At 45.2% G+C, this 26573-nt stretch overlaps 4 protein-coding genes across 4 annotated transcripts; 3 read left to right on the top strand and 1 right to left on the bottom strand.

The window, feature by feature from the left end:
• The first annotated feature begins 1742 nt into the window (after window positions 1-1742).
• LOC123441787 (protein ABCI12, chloroplastic) lies at window positions 1743-9059 on the top strand. The gene is made up of 9 exons (XM_045118021.1): window positions 1743-2246; window positions 3465-3581; window positions 5994-6230; window positions 6444-6608; window positions 6700-6775; window positions 6967-7031; window positions 8256-8414; window positions 8491-8721; window positions 8826-9059. Exons 1-7 carry the CDS (start codon window positions 1872-1874, stop codon window positions 8403-8405), a joined length of 1185 nt encoding a protein of 394 aa, XP_044973956.1. The 5' UTR covers window positions 1743-1871; the 3' UTR covers window positions 8406-8414; window positions 8491-8721; window positions 8826-9059.
• Window positions 9060-11786, bottom strand: LOC123441807 (DNA-directed RNA polymerase II subunit RPB7). The gene is made up of 6 exons (XM_045118033.1): window positions 11571-11786; window positions 11317-11482; window positions 11170-11220; window positions 10917-10982; window positions 9997-10065; window positions 9060-9431 (listed from the first exon to the last, which is right to left on the bottom strand). The coding sequence occupies exons 1-6, from the start codon at window positions 11684-11686 to the stop codon at window positions 9366-9368; spliced, it is 534 nt and encodes a 177-aa protein (XP_044973968.1). The 5' UTR covers window positions 11687-11786; the 3' UTR covers window positions 9060-9365.
• Window positions 11787-11941: 155 nt separating this feature from the next.
• LOC123441798 (1-(5-phosphoribosyl)-5-[(5-phosphoribosylamino)methylideneamino] imidazole-4-carboxamide isomerase, chloroplastic-like) lies at window positions 11942-15950 on the top strand. The gene is made up of 8 exons (XM_045118027.1): window positions 11942-12138; window positions 12236-12291; window positions 12596-12803; window positions 13439-13524; window positions 14110-14211; window positions 14551-14684; window positions 15064-15112; window positions 15459-15950. Exons 1-8 carry the CDS (start codon window positions 12030-12032, stop codon window positions 15636-15638), a joined length of 924 nt encoding a protein of 307 aa, XP_044973962.1. The 5' UTR covers window positions 11942-12029; the 3' UTR covers window positions 15639-15950.
• Window positions 15951-17219: 1269 nt separating this feature from the next.
• LOC123441776 (GDSL esterase/lipase At1g54790) lies at window positions 17220-21245 on the top strand. The gene is made up of 5 exons (XM_045118017.1): window positions 17220-17725; window positions 18936-19136; window positions 19702-19868; window positions 20105-20375; window positions 20732-21245. The coding sequence occupies exons 1-5, from the start codon at window positions 17485-17487 to the stop codon at window positions 20998-21000; spliced, it is 1149 nt and encodes a 382-aa protein (XP_044973952.1). The 5' UTR covers window positions 17220-17484; the 3' UTR covers window positions 21001-21245.
• Window positions 21246-26573: the final 5328 nt, after the last annotated feature.

Raw genomic sequence — 26573 nt, 5'->3', positions numbered from 1 at the left:
ACTGCATGGTTTGTGCACGGCATGCCTTTTTGAGTCCGTCGACCAACATGATTAGGTGAACCCTGCATTGATCAAAAAGGCGGATAACAAAAAATAAGCATGGTCGGGTGTCGGACGAAAGGAATAAAACATAAACAAAATTAAAGGACAAAAACATATAGAGATGAAAAATACCCCCCCCCCTTCATTGCCATTCATTTTTTGATATGTAAAAAAAGACAGAGAATGAGTTCAATGAATACACCTGTTGAAATACTATTGCAGTCTAGTTGCATATTATAGCACACTAGTTGTTATAACACTCCAACGTAATTGCATACTACTGCACTGTAGTTGCATATCATAGCATTCGAGTTGCACACTAAAGCCAACTACTGCTTGCACAGAATTTTCAATCAGAAAACAAAAAAAAATCATTGACTAGTATCACGTTGTCTACTGGTAAATTGCACAACAAAAAAACCTAGTTGCACACCACGGAGAATCCTAGTTGCACGCAGACACACAAACAAAAACTGATTACAGCAAACAGACTATTAATGATAAATTGCACATAAAAGTCACCATGGTTGCACACAAAAATAAAGCCAGATTACACTATATATAGCTCAGTTGCACAACATCACGAAAACTGAACTACGCTACTGATACTGATAAATTACACAATAACATAAAACTAGTTGAACAACCCATCAAACCCTAGTTGCACAAACACCAACACCAAACAAACTGAATATTGTCAACATTTTAATTTGCCTAGTTTAAACATGAAATTGGCTTCTATTACTAACAAATTGCACACACAAAACATCCTAGTTGCACATTGGAAAATCAAAAATCATTAGGAAATTGCGCAAAATCACAAATCAATCATCCATGGCGGCATCACGACCACACGACCACAACGGAAAGGGATTTTGCTTGCGGGGCTCCCCTAACACGACCACAGGAGGTCACCCGTTCCTCCTCCGGAGCCTGGATGTCGCCGCCTACCTCATAACCTCGTGGCCCCTCCAACTACGCCGCAACGCGACCTAGAACTACTCGCCGCCGAGCGCCCCTCTTCGCACAACAACATGTCTCGCCGTTGCCTTGCGCCTCGTCGTTGTAGCCGTCCTCACTATGTCCAAAGCCCGAAACAACGCCTTTGTGCGGCCCCTCTTCGCCTGCCCTAAACCTAGACGTCGATCTCGACCTCGTCGGCAAAAATACTCCGAGCGGCAGGGCCTTATCTGTGCTGTCAAAAGATCTTGCGAGCCCCTACCTTCGACCGCGTCGTCCCTCCGGCTTTCCCTCGCCGAGCGCAACGGCAACGACGACGGAAACTAACGACGAGGAGGAAATGGAGAGAGTGAGAGGGGGAGGAACGGGCGAGAGGGCGAGGGGGAGGAACGGGCGAGAGCGTGGCTCAAAATTCGAAATGCACCACCCACCACGCCTCACTAACGATCCAGATTTCTCTATGACAAGTGGGACGGGGAGGGGGGGGGGTGGGAGAGCAGACCAGGTGGGCGATTCGACGCGGCCCGACCACGTGTCACGTGGAGGCTCTCGCCCGTTCGATCGGACGCTCTTGCATGGCCGCTCCCGAGCGCCAAATGGTGCGCGTGCACGTTTTAGATTTCAGATCTCAGTCAAATGACATTACAGGTAAGAAAGAATAGATTTTGTTTTTGTTTTTTGCACGTATCTCAATCTAAATGTAAGATGTCACGCATATTACTATCAGTCGACTGAGGAAACAGTTACGCAGATCGGACGGTTTGCGCCGGCCAGCTGCAATCCTGCTCCTCAGCTCACATCTGCCAAGCAAAACCTCCTCCGCCTCGCCCTCTCCCCTCCCCCTCCCCCTCCGGCGGAGCGAGCCGCCGATGGCCGCTGTCCACCTCCGCCCATTCCACCCCCTCGCGCTCCCCGCGGCAAAAATCACCGCCAGTCCCAACCGGCTCCACCTCTCGGCGAAGGCAAGGGCGAGGAGTAGAAGCGCCCGCTTCGCCTTGCTCGTGTGCTCCGCTTCCAGCCCCGCCACGCCCGCGGCCCCTTCTCCGTCTTCGTCCTCAGGGGATACGAGTGGCGCGGCGGAGGCCGCGGCCAGGTGGGCCGCGTGGATCCCACGCGCCGCGGTGGGCGGGGTGGGCCCGGAGAAGGTCCTCAGGCTCATCTCCGGCGCTGCGGCCACGCCCATCTGCCAGTTCGTCGACTCCCCACGCACCTTCCTCCACTCCGTCGATCCACGCGTCAAGCTGGTAACTAGCCTGCCTCGCATTTCGGATAAACGTCAAGCTGGTAAAGCGTCAAGTAGCATTTCCGGTACAGACTAGAGAGGGTTCGCACTAGGTCCTTGTGAAAATGTCTCCACTGGGTTATGAACTAGTGCATGAAAAATATGATGCATCACTCTTATTTCTCTGTGTGACATCGCTAACAGGTTGTTGGATGAGCAATTGTGGACTTGTGGTTCTATGGTTCTTGGTGATGCTGAACAGCCCATGGTAATCAAGGCTAGTAGACAGAAAGGATGGTTTACTGAACCGAGGGGATCAGAGAACAGCTTGACGGCCATGCATACCTTGCTTTACCATTCTCCTATTCTGGGGTTAACCAAGATTTTTCATGAAGAGATGCTTAAACTTGCTGTATCCTTCTGTAGGCCTAATGTATTGTAACCAGTTGACATAAGTAAGTCAAACGGAATCACTAAAATCAGATGGACTAGCTATGTGATGTCGTACCTGGTTGACCAGTTGTTTTATGCATCTTAGAGGGGAAGAGAATATGTCATCTCAGACAGCACACTTGTTTATTTTTGTGCTGCGGGTCTACTTCTGTTAGGTGTAGCATAGATGCGCATGTTGAGATGGATATGTGGCCACACAAGGAAGGATCGGGTACGGAATGACGATATACGAGAGAGACTTGGGGTAGCACCGATTGAAGAGAAGCTGGTCCAACATCGTCTCAGATGGTTTGGACATATTCAACGGAGGCCACCGGAAGCGCCGGTGCATAGCGGACGGATAAAGCGTGCTGAGAATGTTAAGAGGGGTCGTGGTAGACCAAACTTGACATGGGAGGAGTCCGTTAAGAGAAACCCGAAGGTTCGGAATATCGACAAAGACTTAGCCATGGACAGGGGTGCGTGGAAGTTAGCTATCCATGTTCCAGAGCCATGACCTGGCTTCGAGATCTTATGGGTTTCAACTCTAGCCTACCCCAACTTGTTTGGGACTGAAAGGCTTGGTTGTTGGTTGTTGGTTGGTTGGTTGGGTCTACTTCTGTTAGATGTTGCTATCATCTTCGTAATTTTAAATGGCGTTATCACTTGGTAATGTTAGATGGTGTTATCGTCTTTGGAACATGAGTAAGCACTTTAGTACTTCAATTTTAGTTTGAAGATCCACTGAATGTTCTTGTACCTGTTGCTCTCCTGCTGCTTTTAACGACATACATACTTATGTTTGCAGGTGTGGCTTTTGGCCCTTGTTGTCCTACCAGCCAGGTCAAATATCTATATGCGGTTTGGTTTGGTAGCATGCCTTGCTCTTCTTTCCATGTGGGTTCTGCCGAATCATGTTTGGAAGGTATCGTGTTCAATTTTAAATTGATATGCACGTGCATCATATCAATTAAGAAGTAAGAACTGTGCGTGCATAGCCAATTGTGGTTTTGAACTTTTAATTGACCCCAGTTACTTGGAATTTCCCATATGATATTTGTATGTGGGGCATCCATAATTACCCATGCTAGTTGAAGCTTATGATTTGTGAAAATACAGAGGGCTTCGGTTGTTGTTTAGGGGCCAAATGTACAGAACTACAGAATACGCAAAGATTCCTAGTCTAGACTGAAACCTAGGCCTGTGCAGTTTTCTACCAAACCAAGCCGGTTTACTTGGTTTGACAAGTTATCCACAGTAATACAGATTCCCTGGTTTTGGTATTCAGTGGAATCAGTAAAAACCACGGGTAAACCGACCGTGCTGAAAAAACTAGAATCTCCATTGCACTCGCATATGGGAAGTTTCTGGTCAAGAACTCTCACCTAAAGCCCAAAGGGCAAACAAGTTAAGTTGCTCTGAAATATTATATCCTCACGCGAAATTGCTATTCCAGTACAAGGCCTTCTCTGGAATATTGTATTTGTTATTACTACGCACTTTAGAACAATATTGAACTATAGATGGTCATATGTAATGATTTTATTTCTTCACTTTCCTGCTTGACTAGAAGCTACATTGTACAATGTTCTGAACATAAAACAGTTGGAAGTGCTAAAATGGATATAAGTAATGCGGTGAAAGGTAAACAAACACAAAATGTATAGCTTGTTATTTCTGAGTCTTGTTAATTTGTTATCGCAGTCAAAAGACACCATATATTCAATTATTTGCGTAAACTTTGGTAAAGTGAAGCACAAGAGAGTGCCACATCTTCACATTCATGTCCTCGGCGATTCTTGACCCAGGAATAAAAAATACAGATAAAAGGACATTCAATAGACCATAGTCATTACACATAAAAAGAATAGACCATAGTCACTACACATCTATAATTACCTTCTTAATGGCAGTTCATAAACTATATATGTAACATGATGAACACATTCAAATGGAAAACTTCAATATACAAATAGAGTAGAATAGAATTGCCACAACAACATGCAGGCACAATCCTAGTATTGTTCTAAAGCTAAACCAATACTGTGATGTGTGATGTACATTACTAGATCTTGGTAAGCACCTTACTAAGGAGGGTCCACTGTCATGGCTGAAGGGGAGGGGTCATGGGTATTAGATTCTTTTTTCGAGAAAATGAAAAGGACCTTTGCGTTTCATTTCATTGAAAAGAGGGGGTTTAAAGTTACAGTCCTCCTAGGGTTTTTTGTTTACAATCGTCAAGCAGCCACTAGTGCACGTCCCAGGTTGTTGGGAGAAGTGAACTACTCCAAGTCCATTGGCCCCTGCCCTGGCCCAAAGTCGGGCCTCATCCTTTATGCTGCCAACAATGGAATGAGCGGACGGGCGCGCGCTGTCGAAGATGCAATCGTTTCTGTGCTTCCAAATCATCCAGGATGTGAGGAGCGCCGCGGAGGTCAGCCTCTTGCCTATTGGCTATGGTGTACCGTGCCTAGCGGCATGCCACCAATCGAGCAGGGATCAGTCATTGTCCGGCGGGCTGTCGGTCATACGCATCCATGATAGAATCTCGTGCCAGACCTGACATGAGAAGGGGCAGGCGAGCAGATGGTGCATTGCCTCCGCCCTCCGGTGCCTGGTCACATAAGGGGCAGACAGAGTGGTGCTGCAGCCCATGTCGAGCAAGCCGATCCCCCGTCCAACAGCGATCTAAACTGGCGAGCCAGTGACTGAATTTCACTTTCGGCGGCACCCAGCTCTTCCAAGGTGAGCTTCCAGTCGCTGCAGGCTGTCGATCCATGGAAGGATGCAAGGTAGGCCGATTTGGTGGTGTATGTGCCGTCCTCATTCCACTTCCAAACCAACTTGTCAGGCGCTGTGGAGAGAGTGGTTCTTAGGAGAAATATGAGACCATAGACTTGGGATAACACATTAGGTGCGAGATTTCATTGTTCAGTGATAGCATGGCTCCTCGCTTATATACAGTTGCTAGAACGTAAAAGATAAGATCCACTTAAAAGGAAAGATGAAACGTCATTCATCCTAATATCCTAATTAATGCTGCTGTCATATGCTCTGACTTGCTCCTGTTGCTGGCTGGCTGGGGCCCTCATATGCACATGAGAAATTCAAACCAATACTCTCAACATAATAAAGTGTAGTTAAATTACATTGAGTTTTTGGTGCTGATATAGGGCTTTAGGTTAGCTGATTTCGGCGATCCATGTTTTCTTAGGTAGTTATCCTCTTTATCCCTAATTTACCCATGTTACTCATAGCATTTATTGTCTTGTATATTAAATATATTCTTCTTGAAATGCACTTGCTACCCGTAAATCAAACTTTATTTACTCTGTAGGATCAACTTGGAAGGGTCACTCTTCTTTCAGGCATCATATTCATAATGCTGGGATTTGGTTCCGATGGCGCGCCTTCGCTAGTCCAGACAAGAACTCCTCCCCCATCTGTTCTAGGTGTGCCAAATATTCCTAGTTCCTTGAGTGGATATTCTTACACAATCATGAAACTAGGACCACTGCAGTTTACCAGGAAAGGCCTATCAGTAGCAAGTACATCGGCATGCCTCTCCTTTGCGGTATGTCCTTCATCGAAAAGTATTTGCCAAAGGTTTTCTCTTAACCAAAATCTTCATTATCTTGTGTTTTCTAATGCCTTCTGCGCATCCTCTAGCTGGTGGCATGCATCAGACAAACACATCCTGAGTGGAAAATGCACTTTTTTCAGTTCTTTGAGATGCCAGTAGTGAAATATTTAGTTGTTCATTTTGTTACTTTTTGTTTGGGTGCAGATATTCCAAAGTGCAAGTCTCTGCTTAACCACAACCACTCCTGAGCAGCTTGCTTCTGCTTTGTGGTGGTTTATGATTCCACTGAAGCTTATTGGTGCACCAGTACCCGAGATAATACTTACACTGCTATTATCTTTGAGATTCATTAATCTAGTATTTGATGAGGCAAGTATAGGGTACATTCTTTTAATTATACATATACATTGCTATTTGAGACCGAACTTTGAAGTATAACAATGCCCAAATATTGTACTAGGTTCGCAATTCTGCACTGGCAATCGTAACACGTCGGATTGATTGGAAAAAGCTGGCTACTATGGAAACTATAGAGAGTAAGTACTTTCTGCATCTCTAACCTGGCTGCCAGGGTTGAATCAATAGCTTTACATATTGCTCCCTCCGTCCCATAATTCTTGTCATTGTTTTAGTTCAAATTTGAACTAAAACAACGACAAGAATTATGGGACGGAGGGAGTATGTGGGAAGACTTGAATTAAACTTTCCGTTCTTACATCATTTGCAGTTTTTTTCAACTATGTCCAGCGAATTTTCAAAAATATATTTGATCACGCGGAGCAAATATCAAAGGTCAGTTCATTTTCAAATTTTCACCTCGGCTGACAAGTCACAATGAATGTAACATGACCTTTCACTATTCTCAAAAAAGCTAAATTGGTGAAAATGGTTGCGTGCTATTCACTGTGTTCGTACATAGTTTTATGAACTAACCAGAATTTTCTACGAAACCATCTACCAGTTTTTCGTCATGCATATTTACTAAGTATATGTAGGAATTAGCATTAATACGAGGATATATCTTGAGTAGTTCTGCAATATGCACTAGCATTATTGTGTAATCAAATTCACCTGGTCTTTTAAATTGAACGCCACGGTTTCAAACGAATTAGAATTTGAACTGAAATTCCATGTGCATGTTGTTACCATATGGTGTCATGTGCAACCTGTTAAGGCCCATGAAAACGGCATGCCAAAGAGGAGCAACATTAGCCGTAAGCCCGGAATGTTGCTACTTTCATAGAGCCGGCTGAATATTACTTATCTATCAACTATTCTTTCATTGGGCTATGGTCTTATGTAGTTTGGAAGGTTATCTTTATTAGTTGGAAAGTTACACGGGATAGCTAGGTTGGCTGTCATCTTCCTTGATTGGTTATTCCAGGTCAAGTCCTCCCACAAGCGGTGCCTTCCTTCACCTAGTACTGCCGCAAATCGTTGTTGTGCAACCTCCCCCTGAGGGATAATCCCACCCTGATGAACTTTTAGCCCATTATGTAGTAATCACATCTATGCACACTTAATAACTATTGCTGATACAGTAATTCCAATCACTACGCTGTTTTTTATTGCCTGTGCATCCGAGAGGAAAACTGAACCAGACATGGACTTCGCTGGTTATGCATTTGGCCCAAACTGGATTAGGAATCACACAAGCGAAACATGACCATCACAAGCCGTTTGGTATTTAGATTGCTTTTTGGCAGAATTTGATTGAGCAATAACTGCTTAAAGAAACAAACTGAAAGGAACATTGAACACAGATGCATCCTTAATGAATAACACAGTCTCATTGATATTGTACCTCATAAGAAAGGTGGAATTTGATCACATCATGGTTAATATACTGCATTTTCAGGCGCATAACTTAGTCTAAATCATCATATTTGTATGGAATCTACTTATGTTGAACCCATATGTAACATGACATATACTCCCTCTGTAAACAAATATAAGACTTTTAGATCACTAAAGAGGGAGTGCTTGATTACCTCTGATTCTTTCTGATTTGTGCAGGCAATGGTTGCTCGAGGATACCGCGGCGATCCTAGCAAGCACAAGATCTACTTCCTTGCGGAGTCTTCATTTGGCATCGTGGATGCATTGTCGTTGCTTTGTTTACTTGCTGTAATGGGCCTGGCTTCCTTTTCAGAAAGATTGGTTTGATGGTATCAGGTATTCAAGAGCTATTCCCATATTTCATAATCGTGGTGTTTATGCAAACTTACTAACATTTTCCTGATGGTTTCAGGAGCTGTTCTAGATTTTCATGTGACTACCATACCCCGCATGTTATTCAAAACTGTGATTTCCACAATCAATTTTGGGGCATCATGGGAGCAGCACATTCGACAAGTAGAAACAAAGCAGTAGCATGGACAGTGGCCAAGAACAAGTTTGTAATTTCTTTGTACAGCATGATTCACGTGGACAAAAGAATAACATCCAAAATCCGTCTACACTGACGTTGGTTTCTAAGCAGGTGAGCTATATTTGCTCTATATCCAAAGGAGGGCATCAATGCTACTCCCCCCGTTGAAGTAGGTTACATGCTGCATCAGCTGATTTCAGTTGTTTTCTGCGCAGGTGCTAGGTCAAATGACCACTAACCATTTTAGGGGCACAACCTGCTTGTGATCATGGAAGGGCACAGCTGACTAGTGAAAGAGAATGGTGTTTATTAGCCTGTTTATTAGTGATGTAACAACCTCAAATATCAGTGTATCAAATTTATATGAGAAGATACTTTCATCGCATTCAAGAACATTGCCTTGTACTTCCATTTATTTTAGTTATGATTTGTGAAACAACTGCCATCAATTACCATTGTCAAGTGTGAGTGAACATATAATTGCACAATCTGGTCTGGAAGTTCAAACAACTGCTTGAATCCAAACAAATCAACCACTAGAGTTAAAAGAGATCCTAGTTATGATATTACAGGTCCCAGTTACTTTTTTTGAACAGTAGTATGACCCAGAACTCCATTAGATAAGCATGACAGCACATTTTACATCAGGACACAGTAGGAAAACCAAATTACAACCTTCCTTGGGGACTTCTGGAATTCAACGTTACAAGCTTATCATGATGTAGAAGTTGGAGAGCATGATGAGGGCGCAGTATTTACAGCGCTCCACCAGGATCACTGATAACACCCAGAAAGTCGTCTTTTATTGTGCCGATGCAAAACTGATACCAAAAAAATGATCAAACTATAAGATAATGGGCATCCAAGATTAAAAGGTGAGAGGAGGATACATATATGGAATTGTTGTTTCATAATAAAATTGTCTTATTTTTGGTATCTGATTTTGGTCCAGGAAGACATAAATCCAGTAAATATTCAACATTTTTTGCAAAACATCTTCTCATAGAGTATCAGTTTATTTGCCTCGTGTAGTTACAACATATGCCAGAGGAAAGAACATCAAATTTTACACCACAAAGGAGCAATCATATTTGCATCCTATTTATCTGAATCCATACTCATGCTGAAATTTCTTGGGCTGATTAATCAAGTTACATCAAGGTTGCTATTTGCCAACAAAACTACATATGCCTCTTCATGGTTGGTAATTAGAGACTACAAAGAATTGCATGGAATGATCTTAATGGTACTTCATATGGAAGTAGACCATCAAGTCGAATATCAGTAACACATGGTAGTTACTCAAGGGCCCTGCCTCAAAAATTCTAAATGACTTGAATACTTCCAATTCAGAAACTTCCACAAAATGAAGGGTAACCAACTTACAATTTCTGTTGCGTCAACACGAGTGCCTATAATCTTCAGACGAACCTCACTTTCTTTTTGAATTTTCACCTGAATCAGACAAACAAGCAACTCCCACTTAACACAAAGAAAATACTAAAGCAAATCATTTTCAACAGAACAATCCATTTTATATTTCATAATGATACCCATTCATATTCTTCTTGGAGAGAGTATTTATCTAGACATATTCATGTTTGCAGCAAGCATTCATAATTTCATATAGCACAAGGATCCGACCATTATATGTGGACAAAAATACAAGCACACACAATTTCATTTCCAAGATGCCACAATACGAGTAAACCAACAAGTGGATACTTCATGACCTACCAGTACCCAATAGTCTTTATTTATCTTCACATTTATTTACCATAACATAAAAGGGAGTTGGTGATGGTGGTTGGAGGCAGCCAGTGGTACGTTGCTCACCTCCTACTTGTAAACCTTCTTATCCCATATTTTTTCTTGTGCAGTTTGTTCCTTTTCTTCATTCTCTCAAACAAACCGAGTAACCTTTTGTGCAACTCTTAACAAACTAAACAAAAATTCCTCTATTTTTAGTAAATTAAGATACCATAGTTATTAATTGTGAGGTTACTTTAATTTCTCAACGAGCCAAACAACCTCTTATGCAACTCTAAACAAATGTTCCTTCCTTTTAGCAAGGGAGAAAGGAAACAGTGTAAATTCGATATATTTACAAAAATATGAAGGTCAAAGAGATTAATTTAAGTAAACATTTTACCGTGTTTAAAGCCTGAGTTGTATTGCTGAAGTCATATTAGTACATGACTTAAAGCCTAAACTGTATTGGTCCGTAGTAACAAGCAGGGCACTCAGCTAGTAGTTACCGAAGATGAGAAAAATAGTAAGAACCACTTATGCAGAAAGAAGCATACCGATCCATCGGAAGTTGTGTAGTTTGGCACATCACCAGACTGGAACTCCATATCATCAGGAATCAACTGCACAGAAAAAAAGAACAACACACAAGCACACTTAATTTTTAACTGACACAATTCGAGTCGGCAACACAATCAAATCAGATGTAAGAGCTTGTACTGAACTATTGACCACAAATACAGTACCGAAGTTTATCGATTTATTCTGCCAATTTGACAAGGAAGCTCCAATTAAAAGCAAGCTACTCACATGGTTTGACACAAAGATCTGCACGGGACCAGCCTCTGCGAAGAACCCCATCTGCAGAACCAACAAGATAAACAATCAAAGTCAGTAAACCAGGCACTAGGCACTGAGCACATGGACACAGCTGTGAAGAAGGCGGGTGAAATCCACCTTGTTGACCATGGTGACGACGGCCTCGAGGATCTCGCCCTTGAAGGGGCGGAAGACGACGCACTGGTACTTGACGGGGAAGGTGACGAAGCCCGTGCCCTCCCGGATGAGCCCCTTGCCGATGTCCTCCACCCCCGTGATCGCCACGACGAACCCGTGCCGCCCGCTGCGAGAAAGCCAGCGCTAGGGTTCAGCGTACCGCTGGGGACGTGCGGCCGGGCGGGAGGGCGGAGGCGGGCGCGACGGAACCCTACCTGCAGGTGCCCTCGACGTCCTTCATGAGCTTGGCGACGAGCTTGTCGCGGAGGTGCGGGCCGAAGTGCCGCGGGTGCAGCTGCATGTTCCTCTCCAGCACGATGTGGAAGAACATCTCCTCCTCCTCCTCCTCGTCGGCCGGCGGCGGCGGATGCGGCGGCGAGAGAGTCCTTTCGCCGAGTCGGGAACGCTGGCTAATCGATGGATGCCCCGCCCCGTGAGCCGCGGGGGAGTAAGTAATAGCCTAGCCCTGAGACGCGACGCTCTGGGCCTGGGCCTGGGCCATCGGATCTGACCCCAACCGCATCTCAGCCGTCCAATGCGGCAGCGTCAGCGTAAGACACTCCCCTAGTGCTCCTTTGGCTTGGTGTCTCTGAACCTTTCTCCTCTCCTCTCTCTCGCCGTTGGAACTTGACCGAAAACCCTACCCCGCCGTCGCCCCGTCGTCAAACCTCCCGATGGCGTCGAGGTGCGCGGCGAAGCTTCCCCACCCGCCGTGCGCGGCGCCGCAGCACGGCTGGGCGAGCTCGCGGGTCCCCGCACGGCCGGCGCAATCGGCCGCGTCAAGTATGTTTTCCCCCCTTCGAATATCTCTGTTGCTTGCTTCAGATGCAATGCTGCGGTGTCTGGTCGGGAACATGAGATTTGCCGTGCGTTTTGGCAGGAGGGCGTGCCGTCGCGTGCGCCGTCAGCTTCAGGCCATGTATCGACATTCACAAGGTCAGTCAGTAGGAATGGAACCCTTTGCTTCCTTCTTATACCCATCAGTGGGTCATCAGGTGCCCTGTACTTTGCTATATGATGATTGCAAATCGATGCCCAGATTCTTCAGTCGATGATAATCGTTTTGCTGTGGTGCAATTCACAAAGCGACACTACTAATAGTGTAAAATTTGGAAACCCCGTTCGGTGATGCATTTATCTTTACTGCTGGAGCTAGACCACCACCTGCAATCACCAAGTTTAGGCGCCTCTGGCGTTAACATCAGCGTTTGTCTGATAGATTGTTTATGCAAACTCCTAGGGGAAAGTTAAACAGATAGTTGGGTCTACCCTCCGGGATGCATCGGATGATGGCACGGCACTGGTGACGAACTTTGAATCAGACAAGTCTCCAGCAGAATTTGCGAATATTTACAAAGAAGATGGACTTATTGGTGGACATGTTATAATGCTTGGCGGAGATCCCGCAAGCCGTTCTGCTGCCCTGGAAGCACTACATGCATATCCTGGTGAGAATATGTTATCTAGTTATTACTTATTACTAGAACTAGTATTATTCATTTGGTTTGCTTTCTGTATGACTGTTCGTATTAGTTTGCTGCTCACTGTCTTCTGTGATGTCTCTGAAATAAACCACATTTTTTGTTTGCATTTTGTCACTTTTTGTGGAATCTCGGCGTTTTTATGGTTCTGTATGCTGTATAAAGGGTAGCAAAATGTTTTATTACAAAACCTTTATGATGTGGCATTTGAGCCTGAGTGTTTTCGTCGAAAGTAAGCATGATGTGCAACTTCATAATATGTCACACACATCTCAAGCAGTGAAGCGCTTTTGTTCATGTTGGGCTCGTATAGTATTCGCCAACAGCATAGATTTATTGTTGATAAGTTATTAACTACAGTTGAACTTCTTATCTGGTCAAAACCTTCTTTGAGATTACATACCAAAATTTTGGCCTTACTGCAAGGGCTCCATATGGTTGTTGTTTAGAATTATCGTTAAGGCTATTGCTTCAACTTTTACCTTGGGAGAGCTTTGTACATCTGCTAGTGGTGCTCCTGGAATATTTTTTGTTTCTACTGCAAGCATTGAGATACCATCAATTTGACATATTGGCATAAACATGGGCTATCATAATACTAGGTGGTTTGCAAGTTGGAGGTGGAATAAATTTGGAGAATGCAATGTCATACCTTAATGAAGGGGCAAGTCACGTGATTGTAACTTCTGTACGTGTTCATGCTCTGATTGTGTGTAAATAATGCCATTATCTCTTTTTTGTCATCTCATGAAACCGCTGGACCTTTGTTTGTTTAATGTATATATGTCTATTAGCTTATGGAATAAGATTAGGGCGTGACCCTCATCATGTTTCCACTTATCCATCCCTTGTTTGTACAAGATGTTAAAACTTATTTTCTTCAATATGATATTGTTGTTTCTCAAAATCTAAAATGATGCCAGAGCAAGGTTACCTATAAATTTCATTGATAATCACCTATCCCCAACTGTTACCAATAATCTTATCCACCTTGTGAATGTTGCTATTGTCGCATTTCTCTACCTTCATAGTTGCCTGTTTTCCTTGATGGCAAAGACTCCCTAAGAGCCTCAAGGGGTAGTAGTAGTTGTAAGTTATAACACATTCTTTGAAGTTTAAAATTAGTGTATTTAAAAAAAACTGGAATAAGCTGGTTACCACCTGCTGCGCAGGGCCTGGTAAAACTTCTCATCTGTTTGGTTTGCTAATTAGTTTTTGTAGACGACTCATCAGTTGAATATTTGCAACTTATATGTTTGAGCCTTTTATGCAGTATGTGTTTAGTGATGGTAAAATGAACATTGAAAGGCTGACGCAACTTGTTGAGCTTGTTGGGAAACGAAGGCTTATTTTGGACCTTAGTTGTCGAAAGAAGGTAAGGAATTCATCTTGTATCCATACTTTGAAGTATGTTAATTCACTAAAAAATAGTGCCAATTTGCAGTATTTTTCTTATTGTGGCCCACCTTTTCAATTTCATCGGCGACTTATATGAAATGTTCAGCATGGTTTATTGTCCCTCGTCATCCAGACATAGTGCATTGCCTTACGCCCTTACCTGAGTGAAAAAATTATAGTGTACACATGTTGAGCTATTCCATTGCATAAATAGTAGGCTCCAGAATGCAAGACGATCATTTCTCTGATGGCCACTGTTATCTACTAATAGCTCTTCGTATTTTTCGGTTTATCTTACCAAAATCTTTATGGTTAGGATGGCAGATATGCCATTGTGACTGACAGATGGCAGAAGTTCAGCGATGTCTTTGTGGATGGGCCAACATTAGAACGTCTTGCTGAATATGCAGATGAGTTTTTGGTTCATGGAGTTGATGTGGAGGGCAAAAGGTGAACCATGTTCGTTTTTGTACTTATTTAATCCGTCTTTTCTTGATATGTAGGTGTAATCACCCTTGATGGGATTAAATTGCCTTCACATTTTTAACTTCCCATAAATGTATGAGTTTTATGATGATTGCTGTAAGTGTCAGGGATTTCTTGTTCTGTATGTGTTTAGTTACAGTCCCTCTTTTCTTTTAAGTTTATTTAAGTGTACGAGTTACTGCTGACTTGTCAGTGCTGCACTTATTGTTCATTCAAAGTATCTAATCTCACAAAAACAAAATATGAGCTGAAATACATTCTTGTTGATGTCCTGTTATGTCAGTGTAATTTTTTCTTTGATGACGCTTCTGTAGTTTAATTTAAGCTGTTTCATGAATTGCAGGTTAGGAATTGATGAGGAACTCGTGGAACTATTGGGAAGTCATTCACCTGTATGTACATCTCTATACTTGATGCGTTAGTTTAAATTCGAGTTTTTTGTCTCTTTCTTTACCTTATCGTTCTTTGTTTTAACATTGTGAGTGCCTCTTCTAGTTACTATATATAGAAAATTTAGCAAATCAGTCTCTTGAAAGGGCACGAGGAAGTCGAGTCAAACACTCTATACTAGCTAGTGGCTCAACCATTTTTCTACTTTTGATTTTATTGAACTTGAATGCAATTATAAATGGGATTCAATTGATCATACTCTACAGAAGATATCAAGTTTATATTTTCGGGTCGCTATATGTTTACTTGTACTCAACATGCACCTCTACTTTATGTTCGGCTCTGTAGATCCCGACAACATACGCTGGGGGTGTGTCAACGATGGACGACCTGGAGAGGATCAAGAAAGCAGGCAAGAGTCGAGTTGATGTTACTGTTGGGAGCGCCCTAGACATATTCGGAGGAGATTTGCCCTACGATGATGTTGTCGGTTGGCACAAGGAGCAAAACCTGGTTAGCCAGCCGTGAAGAAATCAGATAGTCTTTTTATAGAGCAATGGTGGAAGTTCTGCTCATCTGTAATCCTCATTTGACCTGACCAATATGTTCAGGCGAGGTCAGGTCAGGTCAGGTTATAGAGGTTTATTGTTTGCTGGACATTCTAGTGTGAACAGTTTGTGTGACATGTCAAAGCTGAAGCGGAGGTGTCAAGTCGGCGTTGTAGAGGAGTACTCGGTGTTTAGATACCGTGCTTTACATTCTGTTTTGTATTGTACGTACTAAGTACTCTTATAGTATTGTTGAATAAACAGAGGCTGAACTCAGGAGCCACTTGCAGCATCTTGTCAAAGCTGCCTGAAACTATCAAACTGCCTGTTGTGCCGAACTTATTGAGCTGGACTAGTGGCACTATTCTCAAAGAGAGGCCTGACACTGTAGCTGTATGGGAGCTCTGGATTCCCGGCGGAACAACCGGCAGGTGATGGGTGATCCAGGAGATTGGCAGGATAGACATTGATCGAGTGAAAGCGGATAGATGGCTCTTCAAGTCTTGAGGAGGTTGAAAGCGAGCCAGGAAGTACCATGTTTAATGCTTCGAATGGTGTTTATGCTCCAAGTCCATCATGAATCATAGTAGCTTAGGCCCTGTTTGGAACCACCCAGATTATATAATTCAGTTTTTATAATCTATTCTGTCTTCAAATAGAACAGATTATGATGTAGATTATAAAAACTAGATGAATAGATTATTAAAAACTCATAATTTACTCTACACCAGTTAAAATCAGATTATGGATTGCTAATGATCCATTATCTTTGTAAAGTTAGAGATAATTGCATTCTTACCACCGCCATCCTCCTCTTTTTTTTAAAAAAACAAAAAACAGACAGGTCATTATGCGATATATAACCTGGATTACAGTTATATAATCTGGCCTCCAAACATGTTCATCTATATTATTTTTATAAATCAGATTATAATCTATCTTCACAATCCAGATTATTATAATTTATTATGGTTTCAAACAGGGCCTGGTTAGGCTTGACATCCATAAGCAATTTTTTGTGGGTGTTAGAATAGCATGCTGAGTAGTGAGTTCCAAACCTCCGATCGATCCATCGCAGCAACGCATTGATTCGATAATGAAGCGCGCGTGGCAGCAAGCAATGAAGAATGTCTGATGCCGCCATGTGCGGGACGGGAGGCGCGCTAGACGACGTTAGCATAAAAGCACGACAAATTAGTGAGAAAAAAGCAAATCGCCCGCGCAGCACGCCACGCCACCACACCACCACTTACCGTTGCCCCCCTCGTGCCACCGCTCCACAGCTTTTCTGGCGAGCAAATTTTAGGCTCGTTTGCTCCGGGCTAGGCGATCAGGTGATGTTAACACACCACCAAACCGCGCGCGGTTCCACACCAATGACATTTCCCTCTCTTTAAAATTCTTTGCATAACCCATGAAACCTTCATAGTTTTCACCTGCCCCCCTCCTGGAAGTTGTCCCAGAATAATCCAGCACCACAAGGGCTAAACTGCAAAGGCAACCCAGAAAAAGGTCATCACATCACTGGACTGGAGCACACATTTGCCACTTGATCATTTAATGATCTCCCCTTCGTCACCCTGAACAGAAATCAAATCTGCCTCCACCCCCTAAACTGCAAAGCTTCAAGCGCCGGCGACCTCCCTCCATCTCCCTTCCTTCCACTCCTCACCCATCCCCCCCTCCCTCCCATGGCTGGAGTAAACACGAATCACAAGGATACAACCACAAGCTAGCGCAACGGAGTGGCGTGGGGAGCTGGTCAAGCGCAGCAGCCTAAAGCTCAGCTCCAGCCTCCAACCACCGCTGCCGCCGCCGCAGAGACCATGCGTGCCTCCGTGGCGCTCCTCCTCCTCGCCGCCGTCCTCTGCCTCGGCGGCGGCCGTACGGCGGCCGCGTCGCCCGACTTCGACTACCCGGCGGCCTTCAACTTCGGCGACTCCAACTCCGACACGGGCGGCCGCATCGCCGCGGGCTTCGAGCCCATGCCCCCGCCCTACGGCTCCACCTTCTTCGGCGCCCCCTCCGGCCGCTTCTCCGACGGCCGCCTCATCCTCGACTTCCTCAGTGAGCGCCCCCCCTCCCGGCCTCCATCCATTCCCGAATCCCGACCCGTCTCGTCTCCACACCCACGCTTCGTTGCCATCTGCATCGGCATCTCACCACCACCGACCAGCATCGGCGTCGACCAAAGGAATCGTCGCGTCCTAGTCGTAGACCGTCAAAACGGCTCGTCGGTGCGTGATTCTTTTGCGTGCGCCCTCTGGATGTTGCAGCAGCAGCACGAAACGAATCGGTGTACGGATGATACTTACTACTAGGAGACTGCCTACAGTCGACGATTTCCTTCATGGCAGCGTGCGCATCTCTTCTCCACCGGGTCCAGCCGGTGGTTGGAGCAAAAGGCCGAATTGGTTAGGATTGTCCTTTGCCGGACAGGTCAAACACACAGCCATGGCGGTGGTTAGGAGTGGAGATCGACGCACCACTCTGCAGCTGGTCCTCGGTAGTTGCATTCACTGTTCTAACACTATGCTAGTGGAATTGTGCTGGACGTGAGGGCCCCAGTTCGTGCGGTTTGGCAAATTGGCACCCCCGATTGTTGCAACATTTTGGTGAGATTTTGTGGATCTGTGGGGGAAATCAAGCTCTGCTTCTTGACGGAATTCTGTTCATCCAGTGTATAGAATTAAGTTTGTCGCGGTCCGGGTACCGGTTGCCTACCTTCCCGGCTGTAGTGAGTGAGACCTATCACGTGCTCTAATTTAACTAGTTTTTCAAGGCTTCGCACCTGGCTTTTATAGACTAAATCATTACGAGGCCAAGTGATGGTGGTTGTTTGGAGGCGAAACTTCTCTTTACAATAATAGTATATGGAGTAGCCATGAAGCAAACAAACGGTTAGCACAGTGCTCCTTGTGGAAAACAACATTTTCCCCAAAACCTAAGCTGTCGGTCGATGATCACTAGCTTATAAGCATGAGATCCATGGTTTGATGGCAATAATTCGAATGAAAAACAGTTTTGCAGTAGCAGTTTCATAGGCACAAATAAAATTTATGCACAGCTGTATGTCAGATAAGCTGATTCAGTTGGGTTGCTCATATCAGGAGCTGCTTTTTAGGGGGCTATTGAGTTATATTTTGTTTGAAATGCTGATCCCACTGAACATTGATTATCTGGATATGGCTAACAAGCTATTCCTCTTACTGTTTGTCAAAGAATAAATTGCAATGGTCTGTTATCTGATATTTGTTTCTTGAACTTCTCCTTGTAGTGGATGCGATGGATATGCCATTCCTCAATGCATACTTGGATTCTGTTGGCGCACCTAACTTTCGGGCGGGTGTTAACTTTGCTCAAGCTGGCTGTTCGATTACTCCAGCAACTGCAACATCTGTCAGCCCATTTTCATTTGGTCTTCAGATTAAGCAGTTCTTTGCGTTCAAGGAAAAAGTCACTAGGCTGCTCTCTCAAGGTATGACTAGTAATTAACAGGTTGTCTTGTATGTTGCGCATTTGGATATTTGTGGAATGAAATCAAAGACATGTCTTCTGCAGTATCATATAAGCATCTATTCTTTAGTAGAACCCTTGACTAAAGTAGGATGTGACTTGCCAGCTGTTGTAAAGGCTTCTTGCAAAAAAAAAAAAAAACTGAACTCATGAATGATCTCAGCAGAGCAATTGGAACCATCAAACTGAATAAGTAGACATTGTTGATTGAATACCATATTTGTGAAAGAGCACCTATTTTTTGCATTTCACTAGAATGTATTAGACAATACAGCATAGGATTACATTCATAATACATTTGAAATTATTGTACTGAGTGCAATCAGAAAATCTAAAGCTTGATGTTGTAATAGGTCTAGGATTGTCCTCTTTGAAGAGTCTGACGAGCATCACTTGTGTTACAAACTTGTAAGAGTATATATTAACTGACGAGTAAACAATGATAAGCTCCTTGATACAACAGATAACCACCCAATGCTTTTGATTTCACCAATTTATACTATGGAACTCTTACCATATTTTCACAGGAGATAGGTACCGTCGGTATATTCCTCAGTTGGATTACTTTTCGAAGGGACTCTACATGTTTGATATAGGTCAGAATGACCTTGCTGGTCAATTCTACTCAAGTACAGAGGACCAAGTCATTGCATCCATTCCGACTATTTTGTTGGAATTTGAGACTGGGCTCAAGGTTTGTAAATACATAGTGCTTCATGGTTCCATTTTTTTCATTCCATGGACTTGTCAGTTGTCCCTCATTGCACTTTGGTAATCACATTCTTAATAGAGGTAAAAATTGTAGGTTTCAGATTCTGTATCATGTACTCTTGTAGTTATATACTTCTTCAAATAAGTGCCTCACACTTAGGATATTTTTCTCCATTTATAATACAACCTTATTCTATTATGTGTTCCTTGTTATTTCAGACACTATACGATCAGGGTGCCAGGAAGTTCTGGATTCACAACACAGGTCCTCTTGGCTGCTTACCTCAAAACATAGCTCTTTTTGGCAAAGACCCAACACAACTGGATGAACTTCATTGTGTAGCAAAGCACAATCGTGCTGCGAAGATTTTCAACTTACAGCTGCATGCACTTTGCACAAAGTTGAGAAGCCAGTTTGCTGGAGCTAATATCACTTACATCGACATCTACTCCATCAAATACGCCCTGATTGGCAATTACTCTCGATATGGTATGCAAACTAGAGTTTACCAAATTCTCTTGTTACCAAGAAAACCAAGCATAAAAAAATCATTTGCACTTGTCAGTATATCATATCAATAGGGTCTAGGAAGATGTTTCAAGATTATTAATCATGCTTCAAATATGATTATCATTTGGACTAAAAGAGAGGAAACAAGGACGCTTTGGATTTTGGGTCTTCGCTCATGCTGTCTTCTAGTTTTCAGCTTTCTTGTGCTAGTTTTTTTTTACATATGCTGAATTATCAGTTTTCATGTTACCTCATCATCAGAATATCAGCGCAGTACTATTCTTGACGTTTATTGAAGTTATATTTTTTTAATTTGCACTTTCAATCTCTTACAGGATTTGAAAGTCCCACCCAAGCATGCTGTGGGTACGGAGGGCCACCCTTGAACTATGATGGCAGAGTGCCGTGTGGGCAGACGAAATCTGTGAACGGTAATCTTGTAACCGCGAAAGGATGCAGTGACAGCACTGAGTATGTCAATTGGGATGGAATTCATTATACGGAAGCTGCAAATTTCCACGTTACATCGCAGATTCTGACTGGGAAATACTCAGATCCTCCGTTCGCCGACAGGATGCCATTCCTTATAAAACCGAGGTTCTAATGAGCGGGTATTTATTCCCACTGAGACCTTGTTCGGTTCCACCTCTTCTCAAGAGGATTGAAGGGGATTAGGGTGGAATATGACTTGTAGGGAATTATATCCACCTCAATCCCTGCCAAACCCCGTCTAAATCCCTGTCGAACGAACGAGGCCTGAATTAGTAATCCAATGTAATATTGTATTGACCACAGCTGATATATTACTTGTCACATGTCAATAATCACATATAGTTTCTTTTCTCATTAGTTCAAATCCTTTTTTTTTTTTTTTTTGGTGATGTGCCCTGTTCTCTCCATGCAAAATTACTCGAAATTTTGCTGTAGCATGCTAGTTTTGGAAGGGAGCTTCGCATTTTTTGCAAGCAGCAAGTCATCGAGGAACTAAGGCAAGAAAGGGTTGATTTATTTGCATCCAAACTAATCACCAGCAATCACAGACATTTATATCCAGTTGAGCTACCGCAAAAACAATTAAGAAGTCCTGTCTGGGAGAGGAATTGAGCCGTATGATGCTAGTTACCAAATCGATCTATAGTTCACTTAGCATACAAGCTCGATCTCGCGGGGACAGCCGCGCGGATGCGGATCTGGCGGAGGAGGAAGAGAGTGGGGGAGAGGAAGACAGCCGCCGGTTCGTCCTGACCCAACTGGATGCCAGGCACGATGCGCTCGGTCGGGGGTACAAGTAGCGGCGGATGGATCGCGTTGGGCCTAGGTGGCCCACTCGGACCCAAGGTACCTCCAGTTTGGCTGTGCGATCCGGGGTGGCCTGTTGGAGGCGTGCCTGGTGTCGAATGCATGGTCTGCCGCGGGTGCAGCTGCCTTCTCAGCAGGCGTGCTGACATCCCCTCCTCCTTGAGAGGTGGCTTGTCCTCAAGCCAGCAGCATAGGATGACAATCGCGAAGGAGCTTGGCATCTTCCCAGGTAGCGTCGAGGACGGATGGGTCGGACCAGCGCACGAGCATCTGCTCGCGCCGTCCTTCGGGTGTCGTGCGCCAGCGTGTGTCGAGGACCTCAACTGGACGTAGAGGCTCGTCGGAGGGCGCCGGTAGCTCGGGCTCGATCGGAGTGCTTGGAGATAGGGCACGACGCAGCTGGGACACATGGAAGACGGTGTGGACCTTGGCGCCTGCCGGAAGCTCCAGCTCGTACGCGACGGGGTTGACGACGCGGGTGATCTTGAACGCGGAAGGCGAGCTTGTGGTTGGTGCGGCGGGCCAGCTTATGGCCGTAGCTTGATGAAGACCTTGTCACCCACGGTGAAGGTGCGGAGCGTGCGCTTCTTGTCTGCTTGGTATTTCATGATGCTACATGCTCGGTGAAGCTGTTTGGAGAGAACTTGCTGCATGTGCTTGCGTCCTTCGAGCTATTCCTTGAACGGAGGAAGTTTACAGGTGGAAGCAGCTTCAATCCTAGTGGCGGGGTTCATGCCATAGAGAGCTGCAAAAGGAGAAGTATCTAAGCATAGTGATAGCTAGAGTTGTACCAGAATTTCGCGAGGGCCAGGTACTGATGCCACTTGTGTGGGCACGCGTGAATGAAGCAGCGCGGGTAGATCTCCATCCACTGGTTGACGCACTCTGTTTGCTCGTCTGTTTGTGGGTGGTACGGGGTACTCATGTTGAGCTCTGTGCCGATGGTCTTGAACAGCTCGCACCAGAAACTGCTAGTGAACACTGGGTCTCTGTCGGAGACGATAGCTTCTGGCAGACCGTGCAGTTTGTAGACATTCTCCAGGTATGAACGTGCCACCTTGGCCGCCATGAAGGGGCAACTCAGAGGAAGAAAGTGAGCATAGCGGGTGAATTTATTGACGACCACGAGTATGCAGTTGAATTTACCGGGCACGGGGAGGTCATCGATAAAGTCCATGGTGACAACTTTCCAAGCGCCATCTGGAATTGGTAGAGGCTCGAGCAGACCTGGGTATCGGACGGGCTCGGGCTTAGCCTGCTGGCAGATAGTGCAAGACTGCACGTACTGATGCGTCTGTTCCTTCATCTTGGGCGAGGCAAAGAGTCTGCGAAGGCGCCGATATGTGACTGGCGCGCCTGAGTGACCGCCAATAGTGTTGTCGTGGAAGGCACGAAGCACGCGCTGCTGCATGGTTGGTGAACCGGCCAACCACAGCCTGTCGTGAAAGTATAGCAGGCCGTCGCGCATGGCAAAGCGCAGTTTGCGGTCTGGCCGGCACGACAGGTCTTGGATGATCTTCAGGGCTTGCAGATTGGAGTTGTACCTAGCCGCGGTGTGTGACAACCAGACGCGGGGGGGGGGGGGGGGGGGGGGGGCAGACAAAGATGGCTGTCAAGGAAGCTTCATGTGTGCGCCGTGAGAGGGCGTCAGCCGCAGTGTTGGTGGCGCCGGTCCGGTAGCAGATTTCGTAGCGCATCCCTTGCAGTTCTGTGAACGCCTTTTGCTGCCAGGGGGTGGACAGGTGCTGATCATCAAGGTGAATCAAATTGCGCTTGTCTGTTCTGATGAGGAACTCGGCGTTGTGCAGGGTTGGTCGCCATTGTTCCACAGCCATCAAGATCGCCATGCTCTCGTAAGTGGAGAGGTCGCTGTTGCATGGCCCAAGAGGCTTGCTCATCTAAGCAATTGGATGACCTTCTTGCTGGAGGACCACGCCGACGCCATGGGCACATTCATCCATGTCGATGACGAATTGTTTGTTGAAGTCAAGTAGTTGCAACACTGGGGCAGATATGAGCTTCTCTTTTAGAGTATCGAACGCTTGTTGTGTGTCACTTGTCCAAACGAACAATTGATTCTTCTTCAGAAGGTTGAACAGGGGGTAAGCAATGATGTCGAAGTGCTTGACAAACTTGCGGTAGTAGCCTGTCAATCCTAGAAAACTGCGTATATCTTTAGCACATTTGGGTGTCGAGCCAGTTTTGGACTGCTTGCACTTTGGCCGGGTCGGTGGAAACACCTTGGACGTTGATCATGTGGCCGAGGTAGGCAATTTGTTGTTGTGCGAAGGAGCACTTCCATTGCTTGACTTGCCAATGGTCTTTCCGGAGCAGTTGAAACACTTGAGCGATATGTTGGAGGTGTTCGGAGAAGGTTTTGCTGAATATGAGTATGTCGTCGAAGAAGGAGACTGCACAGTCGTGTAGGACTGGCTTCAAAGTGGTTGTAATGGTGCCATTGAAGGTTGTTGGGCCGCCAGCAACACCGAAGGGCATGCCACGGTATTCCTAGTGGCTGGAGTGTGTTTGAAACGCCGTCTTGTAATCCCCCTTCGGCCATTCTAATCTGGTGAAATCCCGCGCGGAGATCAAGTTTGGAGAACCACTTGGCCCTGACGAGTTCGTCAAGCAACTCATCGATGATTGGTACCGGATACTTGCCGACGATAGTCATGGAGTTCACACGACGGTAGTCAATGCATAGCCGCCACGTGCCATCTTTTTTCTTAACTAGGAGCGCCGGGGAGGAAAAGGGGCTGGAGCTCTTCTGAATGACACTGACATCAAGGAGTTCCTGAATTTGGCGCTCGATTTCTGTGTTGAGCTCAGGCTTGTACTTGTATGGCCAGGAGTTGACAGGTTGCGCGCCTGCCATCAAGGGTATCATGTGGTCGCACTTGCGCCTGGGTGGTATGTTGGCTTTTGAACGTGCGTATGCAGCTGTACAGGCGTGCCTACGCGATTCTTGCTTCGGCCGGCTACTTGACGAAACTTGCGTAACTAGCGACACGAATAAAACTGATCGATGGATTTGATGGCTAAAGTCCCGTGTCGAGCCTTTGCTTTGTATTGCTTTTCGTTTTTCTGGTGTTACAATCAACACCCCTAGGGTGTCTTTTATACACGTCCACAAGGGACTATGGAAATAGACTAGGACTAGGAATCCTAATACTACTAGGACTCGGTTTGGCTTTCTTTCCTAATCCTACATGAGCAACATGATTAACATCTACATTCACCTCCTTAATCTTGTTGCTTGACTTCACTTCTTGCACTCCGACTTTCCTCCTCATCTCGATGAACTTCTGTCGACCGAGGGACTTGGTGAAAATATCGGCAAGTTGGTCTTTCGTGTTCACATGTTGAACCTCGATCAACCCTTCTTCAATGCACTCCCGGATATGGTGGAACCGGGTATCTATGTGCTTGCTCCTTTCGTGATGAACCGGATTTTTGCACAACGAGATTGCAGCTTGGTTATCGATCTTCAGTGACACCTTCTGCACCTCCCGCTTTGCAAGAATAGCTAGGAGTCTTCTCAGCCACACTGCTTGACAAGCCGCCGTGCTTGCCGCTATGTATTCTGCCTCGCATGAAGACAGTGCCACCACCTTTTGCTTCTGAGAATTCCAGCTAATCGGATTCGGGCCAAGGTAGAAAACCATGCCCGTTGTGCTCTTTCGGTCATCAACATCACCTGCCATGTCACTATCTGAATATCCACGAAGGATCAATCCTTCCTTTCCCTTTCTGTACGTGCAGCCAAGATTAATTGTGCCTTTCACATAGCGTAGAATTTGATTGACCGCGCTCATGTGTTCGGTTGTCGGATTCTCCATGAAACGACTCACGATCCCGACTGAATAAGCCAAGTCAGGTCGGGTATGCACCAAGTATCTTAGGCTACCCACAACGCTTCGATACATTGTGGTGTCCACCGGCGGATTTGAGCTACGCTTGCTCAACTTGTGACGTTGGTCCATTGGAACTTGTGTCGCGTAGCAATCTGACATGCCACACTTGTCCAATAACTTGACCGCGTAAGCCGATTGACATAGGGAAATCTCTCCGGAGCTTTGCTTCACTTCGATGCCCAAGTAATAGCTGAGTAATCCCAGATCACTCATGCTAAACTTGTTCTTCATTTGTGCCTTGAAACGTTCAATTTCTTGTACGCTATCTCCGGTGATAATCAGATCGTCAACATAAACTCCAACTAGCAGGTTTGAGCCTTTGGAGTTCTTTGTATAGACTGCGTGCTCGAGGGGACATCTCTTGAACCCGAGCGAGACCAGACTTCGGTCTAACTTTGAGTTCCAAGCTCTTGGCGCTTGCTTCAACCCGTAAAGTGCCTTCTTGAGCTTGTAAACTTTCCCTTCTTCGCCTTTCTTCTCGTAGCCGAGGGGTTGTTCCACGTACACTTCTTCTGTGAGATCGCCGTTGAGGAAAGCGGATTTAACATCCATATGATGAACCTTCCAATCCTCTTGTGCTGCCAAAGCTAGGAGCACTCTCACCGTCTCGATTCGAGCAACCGGTGCAAACACCTCATCATAGTCAACTCCTTGACGTTGTACGTAGCCCTTTGCAACGAGTCTTGCCTTGTACTTCACAATGGCACCCTCCGTGTCCTTCTTTAACTTGTAAACCCACTTCAAACCTATCGTCTTTTGGTTTGGAGGTCGGGTTACCAAAGTCCACGTGCCATTGCTCTCAATTGCCTTCATCTCCTCATCCATGGCGTGCGTCCAGCTAGGACTTTTGCTCGCCTCTATGAAGTTCGCTGGCTCCTCAACTCCGAACAGACATAGTCCAGAGTACTCGAGCGTAACTGGCTTTGTGTACTTGTAGACTTTCTTGAGGGTCTTGTAGCGACGA

This window comes from Hordeum vulgare, chromosome 1H (genome assembly GCF_904849725.1).
Source record: "Hordeum vulgare subsp. vulgare chromosome 1H, MorexV3_pseudomolecules_assembly, whole genome shotgun sequence".
NCBI lineage: Eukaryota > Viridiplantae > Streptophyta > Magnoliopsida > Poales > Poaceae > Hordeum > Hordeum vulgare.
This window is presented reverse-complemented; position numbering and strand designations above follow the sequence as displayed.

Excerpts from the sequence above, each read along its gene's own strand:
- LOC123441787 (XM_045118021.1), top strand. The coding sequence starts at position 1,872 with ATGGCCGCTGTCCACCTCCGCCCATTCCACCCCCTCGCGCTCCCCGCG. Across the intron at positions 3,582-5,993 it reads TGCCGAATCATGTTTGGAAG|GATCAACTTGGAAGGGTCAC; the intron begins GTATCGTGTTCA and ends TTTACTCTGTAG. Across the intron at positions 7,032-8,255 it reads ACGCGGAGCAAATATCAAAG|GCAATGGTTGCTCGAGGATA; the intron begins GTCAGTTCATTT and ends TGATTTGTGCAG.
- LOC123441807 (XM_045118033.1), bottom strand. The coding sequence starts at position 11,686 with ATGTTCTTCCACATCGTGCTGGAGAGGAACATGCAGCTGCACCCGCGG. Across the intron at positions 10,066-10,916 it reads ACACAACTTCCGATGGATCG|GTGAAAATTCAAAAAGAAAG; the intron begins GTATGCTTCTTT and ends TGTCTGATTCAG. Across the intron at positions 9,432-9,996 it reads GTGTTGACGCAACAGAAATT|TTTTGCATCGGCACAATAAA; the intron begins GTAAGTTGGTTA and ends TTTTGGTATCAG.
- LOC123441798 (XM_045118027.1), top strand. The coding sequence starts at position 12,030 with ATGGCGTCGAGGTGCGCGGCGAAGCTTCCCCACCCGCCGTGCGCGGCG. Across the intron at positions 14,212-14,550 it reads ACCTTAGTTGTCGAAAGAAG|GATGGCAGATATGCCATTGT; the intron begins GTAAGGAATTCA and ends CTTTATGGTTAG. Across the intron at positions 14,685-15,063 it reads GTTGATGTGGAGGGCAAAAG|GTTAGGAATTGATGAGGAAC; the intron begins GTGAACCATGTT and ends CATGAATTGCAG.
- LOC123441776 (XM_045118017.1), top strand. The coding sequence starts at position 17,485 with ATGCGTGCCTCCGTGGCGCTCCTCCTCCTCGCCGCCGTCCTCTGCCTC. Across the intron at positions 19,137-19,701 it reads CACTAGGCTGCTCTCTCAAG|GAGATAGGTACCGTCGGTAT; the intron begins GTATGACTAGTA and ends ATATTTTCACAG. Across the intron at positions 19,869-20,104 it reads AATTTGAGACTGGGCTCAAG|ACACTATACGATCAGGGTGC; the intron begins GTTTGTAAATAC and ends TTGTTATTTCAG.